The sequence below is a fragment of the Micromys minutus genome (assembly GCF_963924665.1).
Source record: "Micromys minutus genome assembly, chromosome: 21".
Lineage (NCBI taxonomy): Eukaryota > Metazoa > Chordata > Mammalia > Rodentia > Muridae > Micromys > Micromys minutus.
This window is the reverse complement of record NC_137956.1, coordinates 8488836-8513103: the sequence shown is the minus strand read 5'-3', so window position 1 is coordinate 8513103 and position 24268 is coordinate 8488836. Positions and strand designations below refer to the sequence as shown.

At 43.8% G+C, this 24268-nt stretch overlaps 1 protein-coding gene across 3 annotated transcripts in view; it reads right to left on the bottom strand.

The window, feature by feature from the left end:
* The window catches only part of ATOSA (atos homolog A), a 70261-nt gene extending 49667 nt beyond the window's left edge, over positions 1–20594 (bottom strand). For 2 of the 3 annotated variants that reach the window (XR_013975486.1, XM_080934906.1), the window contains exon 1: positions 160–296. Coding sequence is in view for 2 of the 3 variants with exons in the window: in XM_080934906.1 (XP_080791032.1) it covers positions 160–196 (37 nt within the window). In the remaining variant the exon portion in view is untranslated. Of the gene's footprint in view, positions 1–159; positions 297–19727; positions 19845–20274 lie in introns of those variants that run through there. The other variant, XM_080934907.1, reaches the window with a different exon arrangement.
* Between the last annotated feature and the right edge of the window lie 3674 nt (positions 20595–24268).

The window sequence follows — 24268 nt, the reverse complement described above, 5'->3', positions numbered from 1 at the left end:
CTATCTGAAGCAAAGGACGATTCCCTATGTCCCATGACTCTTAAAGTCCAATCATATCTCCCGACCTGTTTATTACAAATCCACATAAACCAGCAGTACAGTCAACAGCCACCCCAAACGGAACAACAACAAAGCCACTGGAATCACCTCGTTACACACCTTGTCTGCAGAGCCCTTTGTTCCCACTGAAAACCATACTGGAAGCCTCTGGCTGTCAGCTGCTACACTGTCAGCCGCGGAGGGAAAGCATGGGAGCGGAGCAGCGAGCGAGCGGAGCAGGCTCTGGGTGCTGTGCTTTCCCGTGCAGGCTTCTCACAAAGGCAGAGAGTAGGGCGCACATAGCAACAGTGCACTCAGCTGATTGGACGCGGGGCTGTGCTCAGACTCACTCCTGGGTCGGCTAGCTCGCTCGGCTTCCTGTCTACTTGGCAGCGCTGTCATGTTTTCTTTGCTCCTCTTAAGAACTCAGCTGTGTTTAGGCAACTTGAAAGGAAAGAACAGTGAACTGACAATGACCAAGACTTCCAACACGGGGCCCCAACACGTGTACTTCTAATCGCTCTTAAAAGACCAGCAGTGTGTAAGATAAAATTGGTCTCTGTTAGCGTTGCACAGAAAACCCAGGACAAAGCAGAGAAGGGGAAACATTCATTACTTCCCATTTCAAGTAAACCAGGTTCTCACCCAAGTGAAGCCTCAAACAACATGCAAATACGGTAATATGTGACCATGTGAACACAGCATGGACTTCCGCACTATGGACTCCAGCAACACTCCTAGGAAGAAGGCACCCCTAGGGAGGTGCTGACCTGAAGGCCCCAGGAGTCCCAGTGCCTTTAAGAGGCGAGAACAGGTTAAGTGGTCAAAGAGTAAGATGCAAAAGGGGAAAGCCACAAGCTGCCTAGTGAACCCTAACAGTGTAGGGTAAAGGTACGAATTTTCACCATAATGTCTCTTGCAACATGGAACAAGACACACAACCTAAATTCATTTACTTTTATCTTAAAATTACCTGGGTCTGGGACGGTATTGAAGTCACTGAGGTTTCATGTTTGCTGTCTGGTCTACACCATCTCTGTAAGCATCAACAGCAAAACACACCTCCCCAGCTGTAAAGCTGTTTAGCTATTTTTTTTAATTACTGGTATTAGTAATTGAACCTAGGACCTTATGTTTCCCAAGGAATCACTCTGTCACTAAGCTATACCTCAAGCCCCTATAAGCTGCCAGGGAGACTTAATTCAGGTATTAAGGGACAAACAGGAAGAATCGCAAACGCTCCTGACTTCAGAAATGCTTTTCTGAACATCTCATCAACCAGAACTCGGGGCTCTGCATGTTAAAGCAATAGAACCCTTTCATGTGAGTGTTCAGAGGCAGCTGAGAGGTCTGCGGAGCAGCCCCTGCAATCTGCTAGTTACAGCTCTGTTTATCAAGTGATGGAAATACTGGCTACTAAGCTCCACAGGAGCACCACAGGGCTATTTTTACATGAGAGGCTACAAACAGCACAGCAGTTTCATAACAGCCCCAGAATCCACAAGATTACCACCCCAAGGAAGCATTCAGACCTCAGGGGTTTATAACATAAGTAAACACAACCAAAGAGTTAAATGTAACCCTATCACAGGCTCCTGTTAGGCAGTGGGAGAGCTCCCAGCTCTCCTGAGGGACAAGACAGAGCTGGGCTTGGGAACAGAGAATGAGCCTATGACACAGGTAACTTAGGAAAGCTACTCAAGAGAAGCCAGGGTTTTAAAGTCAGACCAAAACATGCATCTTCTATTTACTAACACATAAGAGATAGAAAATTACTAAGCCACGAAAGCTTCCTTGTTCCCACTGCAAGACTAGTCTCAGGAGCCTTCTGAGTACTGGAGCTCGATTGTAAACAGGTGTCGATAAATGACTGCTTTAAGGGTCTCCTCCAACACACCATGTGGCCCTCAAATGGCGGTATCACATCTGTGTCACAACTGCTCACCCAGCAACACGCCCAATTAAATCCCACGCAATTTAATTTTATTCCAAAACTACTGGAGATGAATAGAACACAAATGAATAGAGGAATTATTTTTGCTGCTCAAATAAGAAAACTGGCTCGTCTAAGGGAAAGGCATTAAAAATCTGATTACTAAATTTTTATTTCAAAATAAACTCTTAACTATCTTTTAAAAAATAAAAGAACCACATAAAACCCAGCTGAGTATGGTAGAACACAACTGTGATGTTAGCATCCCAGAGGCTGAGGCAGGAGGATTACAATATCCACGTCATCTTGTGTCAGGCAGTGAGACTCTGCCTTGGAAAACAATACTAATAACTCCTAGGTGGACTGGGAACAGTGCCCTTCGGTTACAGCTGCTAAGCAATGTAACTGACGGCTAGTACTACTGGGTGCTTACTGAAGTCTGGATCAACAACATAAACAAAGAATTCCTAAGCCAGGTGTGGTGGACACTTAGCAGCCTGGGGTAGGACGAATCAGATTTTGAGGCCAGCCTAGGCTACATTATGAGATTCTGTTTAAAACAAAACAAAACAGCAACAAACAACAACAACAACAACAAAAACTAGCCAGTAGAGCCCTTGGGAGGCAGAGGAAGAAGCATCTCTGCGTTTGAGGCCAGCCTGGTCTACAGAGCGGGTTCTATGACAGAACTACATAGAGAAATCCTGTCTCAAAAAAACCCCAAAAAACAAAAATACATACATACATTCTAAGCAATAAAAAGGGAGAATTTATGAAGAATATATTAAATTTATTTAGTCAGCATCATTATACATTAATAACCATTTCCAAAAAGTGTACCATCTTGAAAAAATAAATATAACCAAAAAGTTTTTTTAGCAAAATGCTTCCCCTGTGCTGCGGGGTCCCCAGGACTTTTGGTACAGTACCTGACCTTTTTCTGAAGGAGCCTTGCTCTCCCCTGGGTGCTAATTTTAGTAAAGAAAGCTGTGATGGGCATGAGATAATGGCACAGCATCGACCACAGCCAAGAGTCTAGACACACACAAGGGCTGGCTGCTGTTGTGAGGACTCTGCCCCTCATTAGCATGCAGGATACGTGGTCCAGTTCAGGAAGTTACTTTTGTTATCCTGACGTAAGGAGACAGACAGGAAAGCACACTTTTATAATGGGTTTAAAAGCAATGTATTTATTCCAAACAAAAAATGCAAAAACTTCAAAAAACAATTGTTTTAGATTATGTATGCTTCCTGCTAGCAGAAGTAACTCCTAAGACACTACAGATGTAAGCTTTGATACTACATGAATAAAAAGGGCCTTTCAAAAGTACCCGTTAAGCAATACAGGTATGTTCAGTAAGTGTCATGTATACATACATATTAGGGAGCCACTACTCAGGGGCTACCACCCGATGGTTACATACCCACCTCCTCTCACCCAAGGCAGTTACCCAACACCTGAGAAAACTGGCTTGTTACCTGCCTGAGGAACCACAGTCAGGTGGACAGAGCTAGGGTTCAAATGTTGTTCTTCCTGTGTCTAATGTAGGAGTTTAAACAATACTTTTCTGACCAGAAGCTGTGTGTAAGGGAGAGACAGACAGACAGACAGAGGGGACTGAACTGAATCTACCATTTGCATGCTCCCCCACCCCTCTGACACAGTATTTTGCTATGTAACACTGGCTGGCCCTAAACTCACTTATAGCCAAGGTGGTGCCTTGAGCTTTCAGTGACCCTCTGGCCTCAGTCTCACACATGTATGTATGATATGTATATACATGCATCTCTATCAATATGGCAAATATAGCCTCACACAGAATAATATTTAGACACAGAAAGCCCACATGGATGTTTTCAATCTCCTAACCAGGATTTACCACCTCAGCTGGTTATACAGAAATCTGGGGTGCACCTTAGCAGCAGAGCACTACCAGCTCATGCTGGCCTGGGCAAAAGAGGGGATAAATACAAAACAAACAAACCAACAATCTATCTTTAAAACTCCATTCCTGACACAGGGAATCAGGGAGCTACAGCGAGACCATAAGGTGGACAGCAAAAGGCTTGGGCTGGAGAGCCTTGCCCTTCTTCACAGAGGTCACTCAAGTGAGGCCAGTGAGAACAGACAGAGCTGAGAGCTGAGACCCAAGACTAAACTCAGCCACCGGCGGGCTTGTGATGTGTAGCTTGGCGATGCTCCAAGAGTGTGCAGCGAAGGGCAGGTAAGACAAAGGTCTGAGAGCTGTAAGGTGCCACACCTAGGACAGAACCACCCACAGTGGACTTGTGAGACAGAAGCCTGGTATGGAAGTGCAGATACCTTCATACAAACTCCAACCTTGCTCCTGGAAAGATCACTTAGGGCAGGTGCTCTCAGGATTTGGAATGCTTCCACTTAAATGCTGTCCTAGCAAACCTACCTATGCTCATTTATTTACAAAGCAGGAATAGTGATTTCTCTAATGCCACAAGCCATCCAGCCTAGTACTTGGCTTTTAAGCAATTCAAGAACGGAAGGCTCTTCTTGGGCAAGGAGACACAGCTCTGTAGTAGAGTTGGTGATTGTACAATGCCCTTGGCGGGATTCCCAGAACCAAAGTATTTTAAGTTTCTTTACCTTTAGATACATGAGGTCCATGCTATAATAAAAGAATCCAGAGGTCTTCTTCCAACACCTCCCAACATGTGTATGTTTCATGTGCACAGATACAGAGAGACATGCACTTGTGCACATGTGCACTCGCACATGCACACACAGAATAACAAAGGGATGGAGCTGATCTTGACTGCCAATGGTTTCTACTTTTAATTTTTACGTCTCTTAAACAGTGTCACATTTAACATCTTAATATTTAAGTTGCAAGAAAGATAATTGAAATAGTTAACAGTTATAGAAATAGCTAAGCCTCTTTGAAAACTGAAAAGAGAATTATTATGCTGTTGAGACAACCTAGGGATAAATCAAGGTGTAAGTCACATTCAGTTCCTCTCCCATGCAGATGCTGAGCAAGATGTTTGTGTTTGCTGAGATAGTTTGGGTGGCCAAAGAGCCCCCAAAGTACTTTGTTATTATGAGCCAAACACATTTTTTGATATAAATCATAATAAAACCCAAAGAGACTTAATTGGCACCCTCATCTGTGCCGAGGTCTGGGTTACAGTGACCCAGATGGGTTGCAGTAGCAGAGCTTTGCAAAGTATCTCCAGAGCCTTGTTTACAAACCTACGATCTTGAAGAGAAGAAAATGTTCTAGTTGGTTCTTTTGGCACCATTCATACTACATTGTTTAAAATGAGCTAGAACAGGGGTTATTTTTAGCTAAGCTACTGGACAAACACTTTGTCTAATAATATCTGCACATACATTAGTCACATATTAATAAGCATTAAGATCAGGTAGAAGAATCATTTTAACACCCCACATGTGGTTCTTCTCAGCATTATTACATAAAAATGTGTGTGGGGATGAACATGGATCCCCTTTGCTTCCTCAAAGTTGTGTTTTGGGATCTGTTAAGGCCCTGGTATTGTATAGCATGCTACTTTCAAGCCAACTATAAAAATCTAGAACCAATAAAGACCTTTTTATTCTGACAAACCAATGTTTCCCTGAAAGCTTTTCCCTAGATAAATGAATCTATAATTACCTGTTCTTTTTTTTATAAGACTTATTTATTTATTTATTCTATATGAGTACACTGTAGCTGTCTTCAGACACACCAGAAGAGGGCATCAGATCACATTACAGATGGTTTTCAGGAATTGAACTCAGGGCCTCTGGAACAGCCAGTGTTCCCAACCTCTGAGCCATTTCTCTAGCCTACCTGTTTTTTTAAACAGCTGCAATTTTGTGAGACAGTGTTCTGGAGATTAAGAAAGAAGCTGAGTAAAGAAACTAAAGCAGTTGGTTGGTGAGGGACAACTCTAAGCTCTACACCTGTCACCAATGTGCATCCTGCCCTTTCTATTAACAGGGACTGGCATCAGTGACAGATTCTATACATTAAGTTCCAGAGAATTTTAGTAGACGTCTGCTAAGCAAAGCAGACTAGTCAACCCAGGGAGGTGGCACACACTTGTAATCTCAGTACTAGACACTCTGAGGTAGGAAGACTGGGCAGTGTAAGGTCAGCCTGGGTTACACAAAGAGATGCGGACAGTAACGGTAAAGGACTATTGAGTCATGAACAAGATTCCATCCCCAGCACTGGCCTGTGCTGCACAAATTATTTAGCTAACTAAAGCACGCACAGAGCAGGCACTGGAGCAATGAAGAAATCAAAACTGCCAGTTCTCAAACGTATATTTATTTTTCTTTTATCTCTATGTGTGTAGTATGGATGTCCTCAGAGGCCAGATGAAGGTACCAGATCCCCAGGAATTGAAATTATAGGTGGCTATGTCCTTTCTGACATAAGTGCTGGGAACCAAAACCAGGCCCCTGTGCAAGAACAGCAAATGCTATTAGCCTCTATGACATCAAATAATTTTTTTTAAATAAAAATAAGAAAGAAGTAAACACTAGCCACCACTGCATGTAGGAAGAGTGACCAGTGCTCTGGCAGCAAGGAGAATGCTGTCTCAGGCAGCAGTGTCAGCTACCCAGCTCTAAAAGTATTTGAATATATTTTAGAAACATGTCCTAATCCTTTCAAGTTTTATCTTTAAAGTACCATATGAACAGCTCAGCAATTAAGAGCGCTGACTGCTCTTCCAGAGGTCCCAAATTCAACCCCCAGCAACCACATGGTGGCTCACAACCATCTGTAGTGGGATGTCACGCCCCCCGGTATGCATGAAGAAAATGGCAGCATACTCACATACATAAATTAAGTACCATATAAATATTCAAGCATAGCAAGCCGTTCCTGTAATCGGGAGTTCAAGGTTATTCTCAACTATGCTGGGCTCTGTGAGATTCTTTCAAAACATACCCAAACCAAACCAAAGACCTTACTGCATCTTGCCTACTCCTTTCTATAGGAAGCAGAAGTACTCATCTTGAGGTGCTGTTGTTACCTAGGTAAGCAATAGGCATGTGAGTGTTGTTTATAAATATTATGTAAAGCCAATTCTATGGCAGGAGGGAAAACACAGGGGGTTGGTGCCCCTCTTCCCTTGGAACAAAAGCTTAAGTGAGGAGACAGTACCTGCTCTTCCTTCAGTCCTAAGACTCCAGGCTCTTTCCAAATTCAGGGACTTTGCACTGGACACTCTGCCCCCTTCCTTCATACCTTACTCCCTCTTGTCCTTTGCTCTTTCTAAGAGGTTCTAATTACTTTCTCTGACCGCAGCCTCCCCCTTGGTCTTTGAACCTGTGTTCAACATAAGTATTAAAGACATTCTAGAACTGACAACAGACAACAGCACTGCACATGACTTAGAATAAGGTTGTAGACTGAACTCTTCCCATTTCTCACTTCAGCTGAAGGCTACAGCCGCCCTACGCACAGGTCCTACAACAAATGCTGGGCAGGCAGGAGCTCTGAGACCAACTTTTATCGGTGGACAGGTTGCTTCTTTTCTCCATGCCTTATCGTCTGTCATTTGCCTTCTGCCTGCCTGCCTGCCGTCATGCCTGATTTGGAACTCACTGTGCAGACCAGGCCGACCTTGAATTACAGAGACCTGTTGGCTTCTGCTCCTGTGTGCTGGGATTAATAATCCCAGCATCACCTCTGCTGACCCAAGCCTGGTTTTCTAAACTGCAGAAGCTGAAGCACCCCACATTCTCAACAAGCTTTTCCCACTCTGCTTTTTAGCAACTAAATGGCTCTGAAAGTAATTTCAGAGTAACAAAAGAACTTTCAGAGCCTGAGACACTAAGAGACTTTACGCTGTGCCATTATGTAACATGAGGCTTTCCCTCTGACCTGAACCATTCAGGATTACCTGCTAGACACCTGAATCCACAACCTGAATTAACAGCATAGTCATTAGCCATTACTAAGAAGAGAACAGACTTTCTCAAGTCTGGCTAGATCCTTCCAAACTTCTCAGTAGATATGAGGGAAACATTTGAGAAAGGAGTTATTGATAAAGGGACATTACATTAAACCTAGATGAACCCCCTGAAGTCATCTCATCTAACCATCAGAGGAGGAAGATGGCTGAGAAGGTGGTGTCTAATCAGAGAACTAAGACCCCAAACCTCCGAGTTCCCCCTTCATGCTTTTCCTACCCTAAACAAGACTTGCCTGTTGCCTACTAGCTTTCCCTCTTTAAAACTACCTTGGGAGACCATTTCTGTGGTTGGGGAAGTAAAGTGACACATGTCCGTCCTTTCCTCCACACAGCCAGGAAAGCTTCTCCATGCTGTAGGGACCTCCAGCTCAGGGCTCACAGGAAGCTGCAGGGTAAGGCATCTAATGCCACAACATTTATTAAGCTTCTTCAAGCAGCTGTCTAGAACAGGGAAATGAACCTCTAACCTTCCCACCTTACCAGATACATTTCTCCCCCACATGTCAGAACCTGTAGCTACTTCAAACAACAGTGCAGCTCACCGCTCTGACAGAAGGGTAAGCCAGCAGACAACAGGGTCATTAGTACTGTGCACCATACAAGCAGTTAGAGAATACTAACCCTTCCTGTTCACAGACAAAGAGCGAAGGCAAAGGGTAGAACAAAAGAAGAGGAAGAACTTAGTCAAGAGCAAAGGGTAGTGCTGAGTCATATAGCGAAGGTCGCAGGTCGCAAGGTGATCCTGAGATCTAAAACGTGATTTCAAGGCTGTCAGGTACTAATACCTCTTGGCTTATTTACACCAGAATGAAAGAAAATCCAACTATTCTAGAAAGTTCTCTGTAGTCATTCCAAAGTACTTACTATAGCCCACTGTCACACAGACTAAATACAGAGTCCTTAGTTTGATACTGAAAACTCCAATCCGTTCCATTCCTAAATCAGCTGAGTCCGAGAGCATGCTTTCTACCTTGTTTTAATTGGTCTGTGTTGCTGTGAAGAGACACTATGAGCACAGCACCTTACAGTCCCGAGCGTTGAGTACACTACTGTCATAGCAGGAAGCATGGCAGCATCAGGATGATGAGCTGCTGGAGAGGTAGCTGAGATCTATTAGGATCCATAGGTAGCAGGAAGAGAGTCACTAGGCCTGGCCTGAGAGTCAACCTCAAAGCATAATCCCAGTGACACACTTCCTCCAAGGCCATACCTCTTAATCCTTTCAAATAGTGCCACTCCCTGAGGGGACCATTTTCATTCAAACTACCAGCACCTCTGCACTGTGACTCTCTCCTTACATGTTCTTTGAGTTATCTCAATCCATAAATGTTCTTTAAAAAAAAAAAGTCCAACTATACAAATCATCCATGTCTTTTAATATAACATAGCTGCTGTGTCTTCTTAAAGACCATCCGTGCCTTAAATCCATTTCCCCGGCTGCAATCAATCATGCCAATGCACTCTGACCGAGACGCAGCTCAGACATGCACCCAGATATCAGCTCTTTTCAGATGACTGCAGGCTGCTACAAGATAAAACTACAAGACAGGGTCAGAGATATGACTAACACACACACCCTTTATCTGTGTGACCATAGCTTTTCTTAGCAGACCTCAAGACACTGAAGGGATTCCTAATCATTTGGGACTTTACAGATGAAACATTAAACCAATGTCACAAAAGTCTAAATTCTTTCCACAGCAATTCTGAAATCCATAACCAGGGAAGGCAGAGCTTGTCATGTGTGTATGTCTGTGTGTGTGTGTGCATGTGTGTGTGTGTGCATGTGTGTGTGTGTCTGTGTGTGTGTCTGTGTGTCTATGTGTGTGATTCGAGCAATTGGGCCCCGCTGCCTGTGCCCCGTTCTCAGGTCACATCTGTATCAGACCGCTTGCCGAGCTGGCCCCCATGCTTCTGGCCTCTTCCTCACTAGATACCCACTGCCTTGGCTTCATTGTTTTTATGTTTGGGGGAGGCAAGGTGACACCACAGCATAAATGTTAGACACTCATAGCTCTTGTGCCAGCTGTGGTGGTGAATGTGATACTTTGAGTTCAAGTTCAAGGCAAACCTGCGCTACTTGCTAAGACCTCGCTTTACAAAGCAAAAAGAATAAACAGCTTCCTACTTAGATTTTTATGCATATACAGTTTTTATCATATAATTTCATTTCACAAATAACCTTATAGGAAGAAATATCCCTATTTAGAAGACAAAAAACAAAACAAAACAAAACAACAAAAACTGAGTATCTTATTTTACATTACAAAGCTAACAAATTACAAAAAGATACATAGACACTCCCATTAATGATCTGTGCCTTTCTCTCCCCACAAAGTATTTAAATGACATTGTTATTCACAACACCACGAAACAAGTCTAAATTCTGGGCTTGGAGACTAAGAGGAGCCTGGTCCACATCCTGTGGAGTTCTACGTAAGGCTGTCAATTCTTCAAACACAGTTCTGGCCAATAGCTTACCATTCTGTATTTTCTACCAAGTTCCTAGTGCCCTCCACCCCACCAATTTCTCTGTACCAACAACTCTAAACTGATCATCACCACCCAGAAACAGCTGGATGTGACCAAGTTAACTACTTCCCCTTTCTGGTAGCATCTGCCCTGACTTCTAGTTTGCATGGTGCACACAACACTGCCGGTGACATTAGGTCTGTCTGCTGACCTCTTGTCCCTGTTAAAAGTCGTCTTTATGATATACTCAATTTGCCAGATCAGCTGAGGAAAAACAAAACAAATGAGAGCTAACCCTAAATCTCTTCCTGTACCACACAGAAGCTGGGTCTCAAAACCCATGGGCCAAGTGGCTTAAGCCACACCCCTGCCTGTGCAAAGCATATGGTTCCTACCATTGCCACGTTGTCCACTCACTTTCCAAAAGTCTTCAGGTTGACAGTGTTAGAGCAAGAAGAACTACTACTCAGATAAGGTCATTTTGTTCTGGCAAATGCTGACTTTAGAATACGTGAATACATGTATGTGTGTACTGACAGTCGAGTCACCATGTGGGTGCTGAGAACTGTTCTTGACCACTGAGCCATCTCTCCATCCCTTGACGTTAGAATTTCAATCCAGGTTTGATCATACATATTTGAGGTCCTTGACTCCTGTTACATTATATTATATATAGCCAAGAGGGGGTCCAATTGACCCGAGTAAATGAGGGCCACAGTTTAATACTCCTGGAGAACCATCTAACCAAGCCGGGCCTGTGGTACAGGCCCATTACTCCTAGCTACTGCCAGAGGCTGAGGTAAAGGCCAAGTCCTATCTATACAGGCTGTAAAGATAGCTCAAGGCCAGCCCAGAGGGCTAAATAAGATATTGTCTCAAACTTAAACAATAAAGAAAAACAATATAACTAAATATGCATTTATCAACCCAAATGACTCTACTCTAGGTATAACTTGAGCCAGGCAATGGGGAGTAATTCATTTTCTAAACTGTGAATTTCTCTTAAGACAGTGGCCTCAACTGTGAAGCACCTGACTGCTGGGGAACACTGGGTGCTCAGCCTCTGAGGAACAATCCTCCCCTCAGGGCAAACCAGGAGTGTTTATAGCATTCCACAGCTTTACAGAGCCCTTTGTCACATCCTTCCACCTGAGGTCAGAACCAGGACTGAGCCAAGCACGTTTTCTAGATGAAAAAACAGGTTTGAAACTTGACCCAGGTCACAAAAACCAGTAGTTGACAGGCCACCTCCAAATCTCAACTATAAATCCTGAGTCTCTTCTCTCCTGTTCGCTTGGGCTCACACAGGGGAAGTTCACCAGTTTACACCTTCCCTCCTCAAACAGCAACAGGAACAAACTGAGCATGGCATCAGTGATCAGAGATTCCTCCAAATATCTGTCTGTGGATGACTTGTTATCCTATACCCAGGAGATCACTGACATAAAGTAGCTTTTGTCTACATCTTATTGTATAATGTTTTATTTCAGTCTAACTAGACTTTACAACACACACACACACACACACACACACACACACATGTATGCACAGAAGACTCACATGCACAAGCACACACACACACACACACACACACACACACAGACATTTTCTTCAATGCTGAGCTGGGGATATAGCTCAATTGGTAGATTACTTGCCTAACTCACACGCAAGAAGCCCTGGGTCCGATCTCTAGCACTTCATAAAACTGTGCACAATGACACATCCTGTAATTGCAGTCCTTGGGAGGGGCATGAGACATTTCGCCCCAGTCTTGGAATGTGCAAATGTTCTTAAATGAATTTAAAAAAGAACCAGGTACAAAGTTATAATAATAGCCTAGAAGTTATAATCAAACAAATACCTAAATTGAAAGAATTTTACTTAATGACAACTACCCTCTTTTGCTCCCCTATCTTTCACACTGATGTGTAGTAGCCATTCTCTCATCCACTCATCCATACGTTCATTCACTCATTGACAGATGTCTATTAAGTACATATATGTATAGCACCTACAACATACCTGCCATCTACAAAACTGATGAACCAGGGAACACAGCTGAGGCCTCATGTATCGACACACAGCAAACAAAGGAAAAAGATAACTAATTACAAAGTTCAGTAAATGCTATCAAAGGAACACACAATGCTGGCACAGAACAGCAGGAGACATCTAGTTTAACAGATATGTCAACAGTAGCAGCTAATGTGAGCTGAGAACATTAGGGTAGTCAGGGAAGAAACCTCTAAGACATCCCAGTCTAGAAAGAGAGAAAACAAGGAGCACCATGGGATTCTGAAGAGAAGGCCTTTTTGCATAGAAGGAAAAGCATATCTAAGACCTTGAGTGATGGTCGAAACCTATCAAGGTGGCCACCAGCACTGGGTGTAAAGAAAGAAGATGCCACCTAGGTTTGCTGTGCTGTATCTGATGAGTACCTTCTGCACAGAAGGGAAACACAGGGAAGCTCACCCGGGAGCTTAGGCATCTTGTGTGGCTGTGGGTCTGCAGTCTGGGTTAAGAGCTGGAGTCTTTACCCAGTCAGCCCAACCGGAACCTCAGAATCATGGAACTACCCTGACTTTGTCAACTACTTTTGTTCCTTTGGACGTAATGTCTTACTTGGAACTAATTCTGTAGCCTAGGCAAGCCTTGAACTTTTGACAACCTCCTGCTACAGCCTCCTGAGTGCAAAGATATGTGTGAATTGGCATACGGGGCCCAACTCTGACACGCCCCCAGCCCATCTGAGAGAGGACAAAATTACCTGCAAAGAGAAGTAGGACCTTTGTCAGTATAGTGATTTCCCTTTCACCACACATACATCTAACACCAGGAGTAAGTCACGCTTAGTTTAGGGTTCTCACTTCAAAAAGGAAGGAAGACACTGTCATGATCGGATCAAAAGATGAGGGACCAAAGAGTAAACAAAGTCCCCTGTGTAGCTGGCACTCTAGAAGCTGAGGCAGGAGGATTGCTCCAAGCTTGAGGCCAGCCTGGGATACAAAGTAAGACTCTGTCTCGAGAAACAAACAAGCAAACACAAATTCAAAAAAAAAAAAAAAAAAAAAAAAAAAAAACAAGAAAAAATGTAAACAAAAAGGCAAGAAGATGAATAAATATAAGTGGTATTTGCTTAAACAGCTAAATTTCTTCTTTACTTGTTTACATAATATGCTCAAACCACACGGATTTGTCACTGTTTTAAGATATATGAAATTCTAAATCATTCACTGCACATAGACATTTGTTTCTCAAGTCTACCTGCGTGCGGATAATATTCCCTCACTGGACAGAGAAATGACAGTGTTCAGTCCACTAAATCACTTCCTTTTCTCTGGGTGACAAGCAGAAACATAGGGTACTGCCCGGCCCCACCCCTTTACTGTCCCCCACTCAGAAGTCACACCAAGCCAGCAATTATCTTACAGTGCCTGATGTGTCAAGGCTCATCAGCATAGTGTGTGACAGTCTGACAGGGTGGCCGCTCTTAGCTCGGATCACCTCCACTAAGAAGCAGGAGCTCAATCGGCGCCTTTGTTTCGCCCTCCCGGCTTTCTCTAAATGATTGGCTTCTTCCTTTGAAAATGTCCGAAAGCAACAGCAGCAGCTCACATTTGCATGCTCACTAAGCGGCAGCTGCCGTCCTGGGCGCATTATGTATGTTAACTTATTTTCAGGGTAACTCTAAGCCAAGGTACTATTTATTTAGAAGCCCATTGTGAAGATGCTTGAGGCAGGAGGACAGGCAGCATCCAGAGCCACAAAGCTCAGGAATAATTGTTGCTGGTTTTCCCGGCTGCTTTTACACTTGATTATTTGTTTGTTTGTGGTGTGTATGTGAGGGGCCTGTGTCTCTTCTCTCTTTACCACGTGGGTCTTAGGGATGAAATTCAGGTTGTTCAACATGATAGCCAGACTCCTTCAAGCCTATTTTTCCCCAACAATTAAGTTATAATAGCTTATAATACTGTAATGTAAATTAGTTACCAGCGAGGCTGGGAGCACACACTTGAATACACTATCAAGTGGGGCTCACCTCTGTAACCATCTGGATACCCTGTGAGAAACTAAAATCTATGAACCACTTTCATTCATCTACACAACAAAGGTGCTAAGAGCTATGTGCTCTGGAGAGGACACAGAACAGGGTCTCTGCACAGAAGGCCCAAGTATCAGCTGTCATTAAGATCTCTACTACCTCCTGCTGGGAGGAAGCCAAAGATGCTGTGGTTCACACAGCCAACATCTCTTTTCTCCCAGCAGCTGTCATTTCTGTTGTTTGATGTACACAGGCGGACAATGAACTATTCGCACCACAGAAGGAACGCACCCTAACTCCCCCGCCGCACTGTCCGGTCCAAATTGTGCCTCCCTTCTATTTCAGCTACCTGTAGACCATCACCGGAAGATAAAAGGGCTGTTTATGTGTACATGAGAAGGTCCAAAGGTTAATGACAAAATTCATAAAAGGGAGAGAAAGCACCATCCTCCCATTTGACTTAAAAAGATATCAAATTGTTTGACATTTTGTTTACATAATTACATATTGTTACACTAATAGTTCTCACTCGAGCAGACATGATCTAAAAAATATTTAAGTATGAATTGAAACACAGCATATTTAAATAATTTATTTATTGATAACTGAAGTTTGTCTCTAACAAGTTTCTGTAACCCAAAACTACTTAAAATAGACAAAATACGATACTTTATGTTTGTAGCACGTGAGAATATGATTTGACTACTTCTATACAAAAGTCACATCTGAAAGACTTCCCAAGAGACGCTAGACCCCCCCCATATTTGTATAACTGGGGTCAGGTCCCAAGTTGCACAACCTTGAGTCCAAGGCAGAAGAGCTCACCGTCTGTAGCCACCAAGCTGGCCTCAGCAGGTAATGCCATTTAAAAACCTACAATCCAGGAAAACGTATCCTAAAACCACACCACCCCTCAGACAGATATTAAGGTAGTTCTAACAGCAGAGGACGGCATAAAGAAATAAACTACACACTTGTGTCCTGCCTCCCTTTGTAGGCTGGATGTTTTCCTGGACAGCTAATATATTAAGAGGTTATTGAATGTTCCTGAACTTTCCCAGGTCAGGTGTTATGAATGGAAAAGAAAGGCCAGCACTAGGCCACTGCACACTTACTTTCTTACCTCTGTTGTATAGTTTGCAACTAACCAACATATCAGCAGTCATATGCTCACCACAATGAAGCTAGGCACTTAGCCCTACCGTGTGCCAACACTACGTAGTTAAGGTGGAGACGGCAGAAGTGGATGTGATGAAGATTATACGCTGGGCTAGCGAAGAGACACAGAGTGAACACTGGCAATTAACATCAAGGACTCATGCCAGCATTACCCAAGTAATGTTATCAACTGTCTGAAATTTTAAAAGGTAAAATACTATTGACTGCATGAAATGTAGCCATTTGCTACACAGTAACATGTTAACTGGGTATAAACTAAACCTCCAACCTGCACTTGATTAACAGGCAGGTCTCTATGCAAACCCACTACATCAATCAGTGGCTCTTCGCCTTCCTAACGCTGCAGCGCTTTGATATGGTTCCTCCCTTGTGATGACCCCCAAGCACAAAATTACCTCACTGCTACTTCCCACGCCCGCAGGTTAAGAGCTGCTGATATAAGGGACTTCTTTAGCACACCTTGAGATTCAGACTTGACAAATTTCTAGGGGAATCTTGTCTTTTGCTACCAAATCCACGTGTGCCACTCTGATCATTTTAAGAACCCAAGAAACCATGGATTCAAAATATTATTGCTGTAAAAAGCAAACTGAGTACTTTGGAACAAGTCTTCTCTCTCCCTCCATATGGGGAGTGTGTGTGTGTAATATAATATATATATATATATATATATATATATATATATATATATATATATATATTATATTACACACAGACACATACACACGCACACATGCGCACACACACACACACACATTCAATCCATCAATATATCTGTCATCCATCCATCCAGCATATGCACATATGTACACTGGGAACTGAACCCTGAGTCTTGAACAATGTGTTAATTGTACCACTGGGATATACTCAACCCCCCACAACATATTTCCAATAAACAGAAATTCCTCCTCTCCCTAAAACAGATTTCTGAAGGATGTGCATACAAAAATACCTGTAAAATTGTTTGTAAAAATTAGAAAGTATTAAAAATGCGAGAGTCCAGCCTTAAACTGTTCCACGGTCTTCTATTTTACACAAGTCAGAGTTAGAGATCTTAACTGTGTTTCAGTTTACACAAGAATCATTAGCACCCAACACCAACAGGCCCACTTCAATCTCCATAGCGGCTCACAGTGAGGGTATATAGCTCAAGGACACTGAGGGCATGGCTCAGTGGGTAGCAGCACTAGCTGTTCCTGCATAGGACCAGGTTCAGTTTCCACAATCCACATGGTGGCTCACAACTCTAGTTAACTCCAGTTCCAGGGAATCCAGTGTCCTCTTCTGCTCTCTGTAGATACCAGGCCCATATATGATGCACAGACATACAGGTAAGCAGGACACCCATACACATAAATGTTTTTAAAAAGATAAAAAACAAAGCAGGATATAAAGAAGGAAAAACCCAGAGGACATGAAATGAAAGACTAAATGAAAAGCATTGTGAATTTTCTGTGATTCCCACTTAACAGTTTTTATTAGCCAACTGAATACCATGCCCAATCAAGTAGGTTAAGAGGCTCCCAGTGCACTTACTTACAAACATTATGGAAAGTTCCAGAGCAGTGTGGGCTATACAGTGTGACCTTGTCTCAGAAGACAAGGGTAGACACAGCTGTACCCTATTAAGCGGATAGTTTCAAGTCTCTACATTAAGCGTCTGAGTCTTACATTCACTCTCATTTTACAGAGAACCCAGTATCGAGTAGGATCATCTAGTTCTCCATGGCACAGGCTAAAAGCAGACAAACTAAAGGAGCAAGGGTACGTACATCATTGACAAATATGGCAATTATAGGCGGCCATAACAGATATAAACATACGGAGAAGAAACCGTGGAGTGGCTGAGACAACGAGGAAATACCACAAACTTACCTAGGTCCTCTAGATCCTGATGTGGTACAGAGATGCAACTTTCCGAAGCCCCCTCTTGGTCATAAACTGAGGTTGGATTACATGGACTGTACACACTCTTTTCCCCTTAAAAAGCATGTGCGCTCGCTCACGTGTGGGTCTATGTGAGTGCGTGTGTGTGTGTGTGTGTGTGTGAGTACATGTGTGTGTGTGTGTGTGTGTGTGCGCGCGCCTGTGTGTGTATGATGGCCAGAAGAGGGCCTCAGATCCCCTGGAGTTGGGAGTGACAGGTGGTTGTGAGCCACCCTATGTGATGCTGGAACCTGACCTCAGTTCCTTTGGAAGAGCAGCAAGTAAGTGCTCTTGTGGAGCCACCTCTCCAGCCCCTCTTTCTTTCCTTTTATGTAGAATAAAAGGCAGCACTTAGCCAATGGAGGCAAGAGAATCAGGTGTTCAATGCCAGCCTCAGCTACAAAGCAAGCTGAAGACTTGGCTAAATAAGATCATACAAGAGCACGTTGCACATACTAGTGAAAAAAAAAAAACCTGAAAAACTTTAGTGTTTCTGCAGTAGTTTGTTAAGTAAGAATTTGTAATAACTCTGAATCTTGTTCCAAAAAAAAAAAAAGTATCGATGAACTAGACAGTTCATGTTTTTATGAAATAAAAGCTCAACGCTGGACTTGGGATTACCTCATTTTTATCTGAGAATGATAAAAGAAACATGTCTTCCAAAAGAAACTCACTTGCACTTCCCTAGGGTTTACTTTCCTTATTAACTTGTATCAGTACATAACAAAACCTTTTATTGCTTAGTTACAGTTTTACCTGAGGTAAAACCACATTCCTAAAGTTTCTGCTATAAATGCTAGGTTTTTCAACTGCTGTGGCTTTAAAGCCACTTTTTAACAATAATCCAAGATAAACAGTGACTTTGATTTCATTTGCTTGTTTATTCTGAGATGCAGCTTCTGACCTCAGAGCTAGTTTTTCCAGTCACTGATGTAATCTAAAAATCTAAACTTAGCATGGTCCACAGTCGGTTTTCTCCCTAGCAATGCACTTGACAGTTCTGCAGGCATTAACCACAGACCCATTTCCCTTAACAGTAAGTAGGCTAGCCTGGGGTAGTAATAATACCCCTTTTCAAGATATTTTCTATCATTTTAAAAATATTCACGTATTGGGTATGTGTATACGTTGTGTGTAAATGTGCATGGGTCAAGGTCAGAGGTCAACTTTCAGCAGTCTCCAACCTTGTAGGTTCTAGGGTTTGAACTCAAGATCATCAGGCTTGGTGGTACCTTTACCCACTGAGCCATCTCCTGGGCTTGTGACGACCTTTGGTTTTCATTCAAAATATATGTCAGGGTTAGGAGAGGGGTAAGACATATATTTTTTCTCTAAATCTTGAAAATGTAGGTTTAGAGCTGGGCTTGACAGCCCACACCTTTAATCATTGCACTTGGGAGATAAAGACTGTCAGATCTATGCATTCGAAGTCAGCCTTGTCTATAGATTAAATTCCAGGACAGCCTAGACTACAAAGAGTCTGGAACACGGGTTTATAAGTGAAACCTATAGAAAACAGAATGGAAAATTGGGCCCTACTTGTCTGTAAGAGACTGAAGCTGGGGGACTCTGAAAACAATTGGAGTTGGAATTCACTTAGAGCACAAAACTAATGAAGAGTCACAGTGGCCCATGCCGGTACTGCCAACACTGCAGGTGAAGGTGAAAGGATCCTTAGGGATTGCTTGGGCCAGCCTGGGTTACATGGTAAGACCTGTGCCAGCCTAGACAACTCAACAAAACCCTATCTATAAAACAAACAACAAAACACCCCCCCCAACCCAGCAAATGAAGAAGGCAATGCCTACAAATAATACTCTCTATGAAGTTCAAACTCGTTTCAAAAGTTGACAAACTTTTCTGAAGTTGGATTGACTTTATACCTAAGAAATGAAGAACTGTAACTAAGAAGTATACTAAGCCCGTGGTCACTAATAAATACTGCCCTTGACACCTTCATTCTGCCAAACACTAAGAACCGGTCCTTCCATCTGACTTAACCACCTTCTCCATAGGTCCATCTTTTCCTTGCCGGCTGGTGTCTTCACAGAGACGGTTTGTCAAGTCTGAGACAGGAATAGTCGATCCTGCTGAAAATGAGGTTAACGCCCCTAAAAGGAGGCAAAGAAACAAAACACAACTCAAGCTCCACTTAAATAAATCATTTACCTCGGTCTGGCTTCATGTTGGCATCCAATTTCCACCCAAAGTGCTGTAAAACACAGGTGTGGGTTCTTCCAACCGGCACACGGCTGACTCAATGGCTTCTGCTTCGTCTTCCAAACGCTAAGAGATCGAAATAAACATAAAAAGGTAAAGAAAAAAGAAAGGATCGGGTCTTCATCCCCCGGATCTTGCAAGAAAGCTACTAAGTTAGGCCTCTTCCTGGTGCAGACTGCGGTGACAGAACCCTGGGCAGGTCTGAAGGAAAGGGGGGAAAAAAACAGCTCAAGCCTGTGCACCGCCTCCCCCCGGCGTCCTCGGGCCTAGCACCCCTGCTCCCCGCCCCTGCGCTCTCCAGGCCAAGGTGTCCTCCTCTGACACAGCGTCTCGGAAGCACCAGCAGGATCTATTTATGCCCTAGAGGTACAGACACAGAGGAGGAAGAGTCGGGCCACCGGAGCTAAGACAGCCCTCCGTCCTGTAGCCTCCGGACACCGAGGCACCTCCGCAGGGGCCCGGGCGCAGCAGCCCCCTAAGCCCCCCCGGGCCTCACCTGAGGGGATCCCCTCTGGCTAGCCTCGCCGAGGCTTCAGTAGCCGGGTTCCAGCCGGAACCGGTCAGCAGCAGAGTCTGGGCATGTCCTCAGCCGCGCCGACCCACGCGAGGCTCTGCCCACCCGGGAACGGCTCCCATAGCCCGCCCGCTCGCCGCCCTCCGGGACCCCTCGCTCCTCCTCCCGGCACTGGTCTCTGCGGCCGCCCGGCCGCTCACATCACACTCCGTGCTCCGGGCCACGCCTCCCCGAGCGCAGCGCGCAGCGACCCCGCGGAGACGCCGAGACGCCGCGCCCCGCGCATCCACCGGCCCGGCTGCCTGCCCGCCTCGCTCGCTCGCTCTCTACTCTTTTCTCTCACTGTTTGCCCTGTCAAAACACTACCCTGGTCACGTGTCCCAACAACAGCCAACCCACTCTCGTCACTTCCTCCACTTAGGCTGCGCGCGCCGGTTGTTATGGCAACGCCGCCGCGCGCCCTGGAGTTGGAGACTAGGGACCAGTCTCCCCGGACAAGGGTCTCAGAGGACCCGGGGACCCGCAGGGGCCGCCTGCACCGCGCGCCTAAGCATCCATGGAACTGCGCTCCGAGTGCACTGGGGTCACCTGGGAGATGTCATCCTAGGGCTTACCCCAGACGGGAAGATAATTATAGTTTCTACTCCTGCCCTGGGATGCTGGCCTGGCGCAAAAGAGCTGGGAATCCAGCCCTAAATGCGTGCAATTTCCCAATGGAATCCGTGTTTGATGTGGCCTGGACAGGAAGGTGGGGAGCCATACCTACCAAGGAATGGTTCTTGGGTAACAAGGAAGGCCCCTTCCCACTGCGCCCCTAGAATTTTCTGCATCTGTAGGACTTAAGGACTTCAGAAGCACTGGATGAGCTAAAAATAGCTCATGACTTCTAGAGCACTGACTCACTGCCAAGCGGACACTTCTGACACCATGTTATTGTTGGGGAGCTGTAATTTTCTTGTTGTGCTATAACAATGTGACATGATGACACGGCGTGTTCTGATGTTGTGTCATCACTTAAACACAAACAGATGTCAAGAATTGCTGTAGCTAAAAAAAGCAACAAGGGCTGCAGCTATTAGCCACTCAGTTTATAGGCAAACCCAAATGAAGAAGTACAAAATTGCACAGTTCTAGTTTCATTGGAAAGAACCAAACTTTTTAAAGTTCTCTCTCTCTCTCTCTCTCTCTCTCTCTCTCTCTCTCTCTCTCTCTCTCTCTCTCTCTCTCTCTCCTTTTCTCTCTCTCTCTCTCTCTCTCTCCTTCTCTCTCTCTCTCTCTCTCTCTCTCTCTCTCTCTCTCTCTCTCTCTCTCTCTCTTGCATATTAGAATCGCAACAGGAAGAACTAAGGTCTGTGGTCGACTTTCCTCTCTATAGTTTTCAGTTTCTAAATTTTTTGATGTATTTTTTAACCCAATTTTTGTAAAGCACAAGACTGGCAGTTTTATTTATTGTTTTTGTTGATGCTGATGATGTAAAGATTTTGTTTTTCGTGTATGAGTGAGGACTTGGGATACTGCTCAGTGGGAGGGTGCTTGCCTAGCATATGCAAGACCCTAAAATTAAAATAATTTATGTGTGTGGGTATTTGTATGTCTGTGTAGTGCATGCATGCAGTGCTTCTAAAGGCCAGCAGTGGGCGTCAGACCTCCTGGCATTAGAGTTACAGGTGGTTGTGAGCTGGGAACTGAATACAGGTCCTCCACAAGCACTTTCAATTGCTAAGCCATCTCTCCAACCGTGGTCATTGTCATTATCATCACTATTTTGCTTCAGATCAAATGTATGGAATTTCTGTTCTGAAACGGTGCTATTTCCTAGACGATTAGGCATGTACAATAAAATGAAGTGTACAACCAAAGTTATTAACTTTAGCTCCAAAGCTGGTTAGAGCAGACCAATACTATAATGCCGCAGTGGGAAGTAGGCCTCTGGACAATGGAAAGAGTTTGTCGGGACAGGGATGGCTACAAACATTAACTCCTGGTAGACTTCCCATGGGTACGGTTTAGTAATGTCTTGTGTGGTTAGGAAAGGGGGCAAAAGTTTGTTTTGCAATCACTACTTGGTTAACCTTGGTAATGGGAGATATCCAGAACAGTCATAGATAATCCAAAATACTTAATTTAGCACAACAGCTGCAGTCAGATAACAGCTATTGTACAATATGTGGAACATTGTAGAACACAGGTGATCCAGCACCCCATCCCCAGCTTAGTTTGTAAGAAGTATAAAAAACAGAAAAAATGGGCTGACAAAATGACTTAGGTGGTGAAAGGTGCGTGCTGCCAAGCCTGGTGATCTGAGTTCAATTACCCCAGCTCTCGGACCTACATGGAGTCAGACACCAGGCACACATGTGATGTGTGTGTGTGTGTGTGTGTGTGTGTGTGTGTGTGTGTGTGTGTGCAGGCAATCCCATATGCATTAAATGAAAATAATTTTTACAAAAGTAATTCTATTATTTATAGCTAAAGGACAATCATGAAAGAATATTTAATTATTGTCAAATGCAAATTCACTGTCTTGTTTGTTTGTTTGCTTGTTTGTTTGTGTGCTTAGAGGCTGTCTGCCTAAGTAGCCCAGGCTGACATAGAGCCCAGGACCCCTTTTCTCAAAGTCTCAGTCCTATTATTACAGGTTGGGTGCCACTGTGCCAGATATATCCTCTTTTAAATAGGACATTTGGTAGCATTTTCACATAAAGTATATGAAATAAACATGAAATGCTAATTAGAATGTGTAGCTAAATCTAGTCTTCTAGGGTAACTAAGAGGAGACAGACCAAACTCTGTGGGTTTCTTTTCTAAAGTGTAAGCAGTTTTTTTCTAAATGGTTTCTGGTCATTCATTAAATTCACCAAGTCTATTTCTTTCTAAAAGTAAAGAAGTATAGAGCCATAGCCAAGATACCAGCTTCTATAAACAGTCCTATGGCTGTCTTCCACTGGTGGGTTGGTCTGTCCTTTTGTGACACTGTCTACTCTCTGTGACCACAGGTATACGGAAGTAAATGGTTCTTGTTCCTGCCTGCAGAAGTGACTGTAGTACTTAGACAAACAAAAGCTTCTAGATTTAAAGTCATAGCAACCTGTAGTTATCCTGCAGGTTTGGGAGGTCTCTATGCCATGGCATGTATGAGCATGTTTGTGAGGTCAGAGGTCAAGCATGGGTATCATTCCATTCCATGGTTGCCATCCACAAATGTGTTGCATTTGTTGTCTTGAACCTGGATTACAGAATTTACTTTTTAGTTTCTTCCATTTTCCTGAAATTTTCATATTTTTTTCTTTCATGACTGAATAAAGTTCCAGCAATGTGCATGTACCACATTTTCTTTACCAATATATCAGTTTATCTAGGCGGATCTGGCGTCTCACTATTCTGAAAAGAGCAGCACTAACCTTGGCTATAAAGAGATTCTGTGGCAGAACAGACTCCTTTGGTGTGCTGAGCATATTCTTTAAAAGGCTTGTTTTGTTTTTACAAATGTACATGTGAGCACAGGTGCCCAAGAGTCCAGAAGAGGATTTCAGATCCTCTAGAACTTGAGTTACAGGCAGTAACTGCCCGATGTGGGTGCTAAGAACTTAACTTGGGGCTTGTGCAAGAACGCACACTTAACCACTAAGTCATCCCTCTAGCAATTGTGAAGGGGAATGGGGAGAGTGGGAGGGTAAAGGGAATAGATATGATTATGTCACTTATGTGTTTATAAAATATAAAGAATAAAAAAATGAGTGGAATAGAAGGGAAATAACAAGCTGGCTGGTGAGGGCTGGGGAGAAGGGAAAGCAGGAATGGGAGGGTTTTGCTTTAGACACATTGTGTTTGAAAACCATACACATCTAAACAGAAATATTTTCAGAAACAGAAAAATATTTTGCCCTGGGACCTGTGGACAGGGGTCTCACTCTAAGCACATGGTGGTGACTCTACAGAAGAAGAGATGGCCAGGCCTGAGGGGGTACCTAGACAA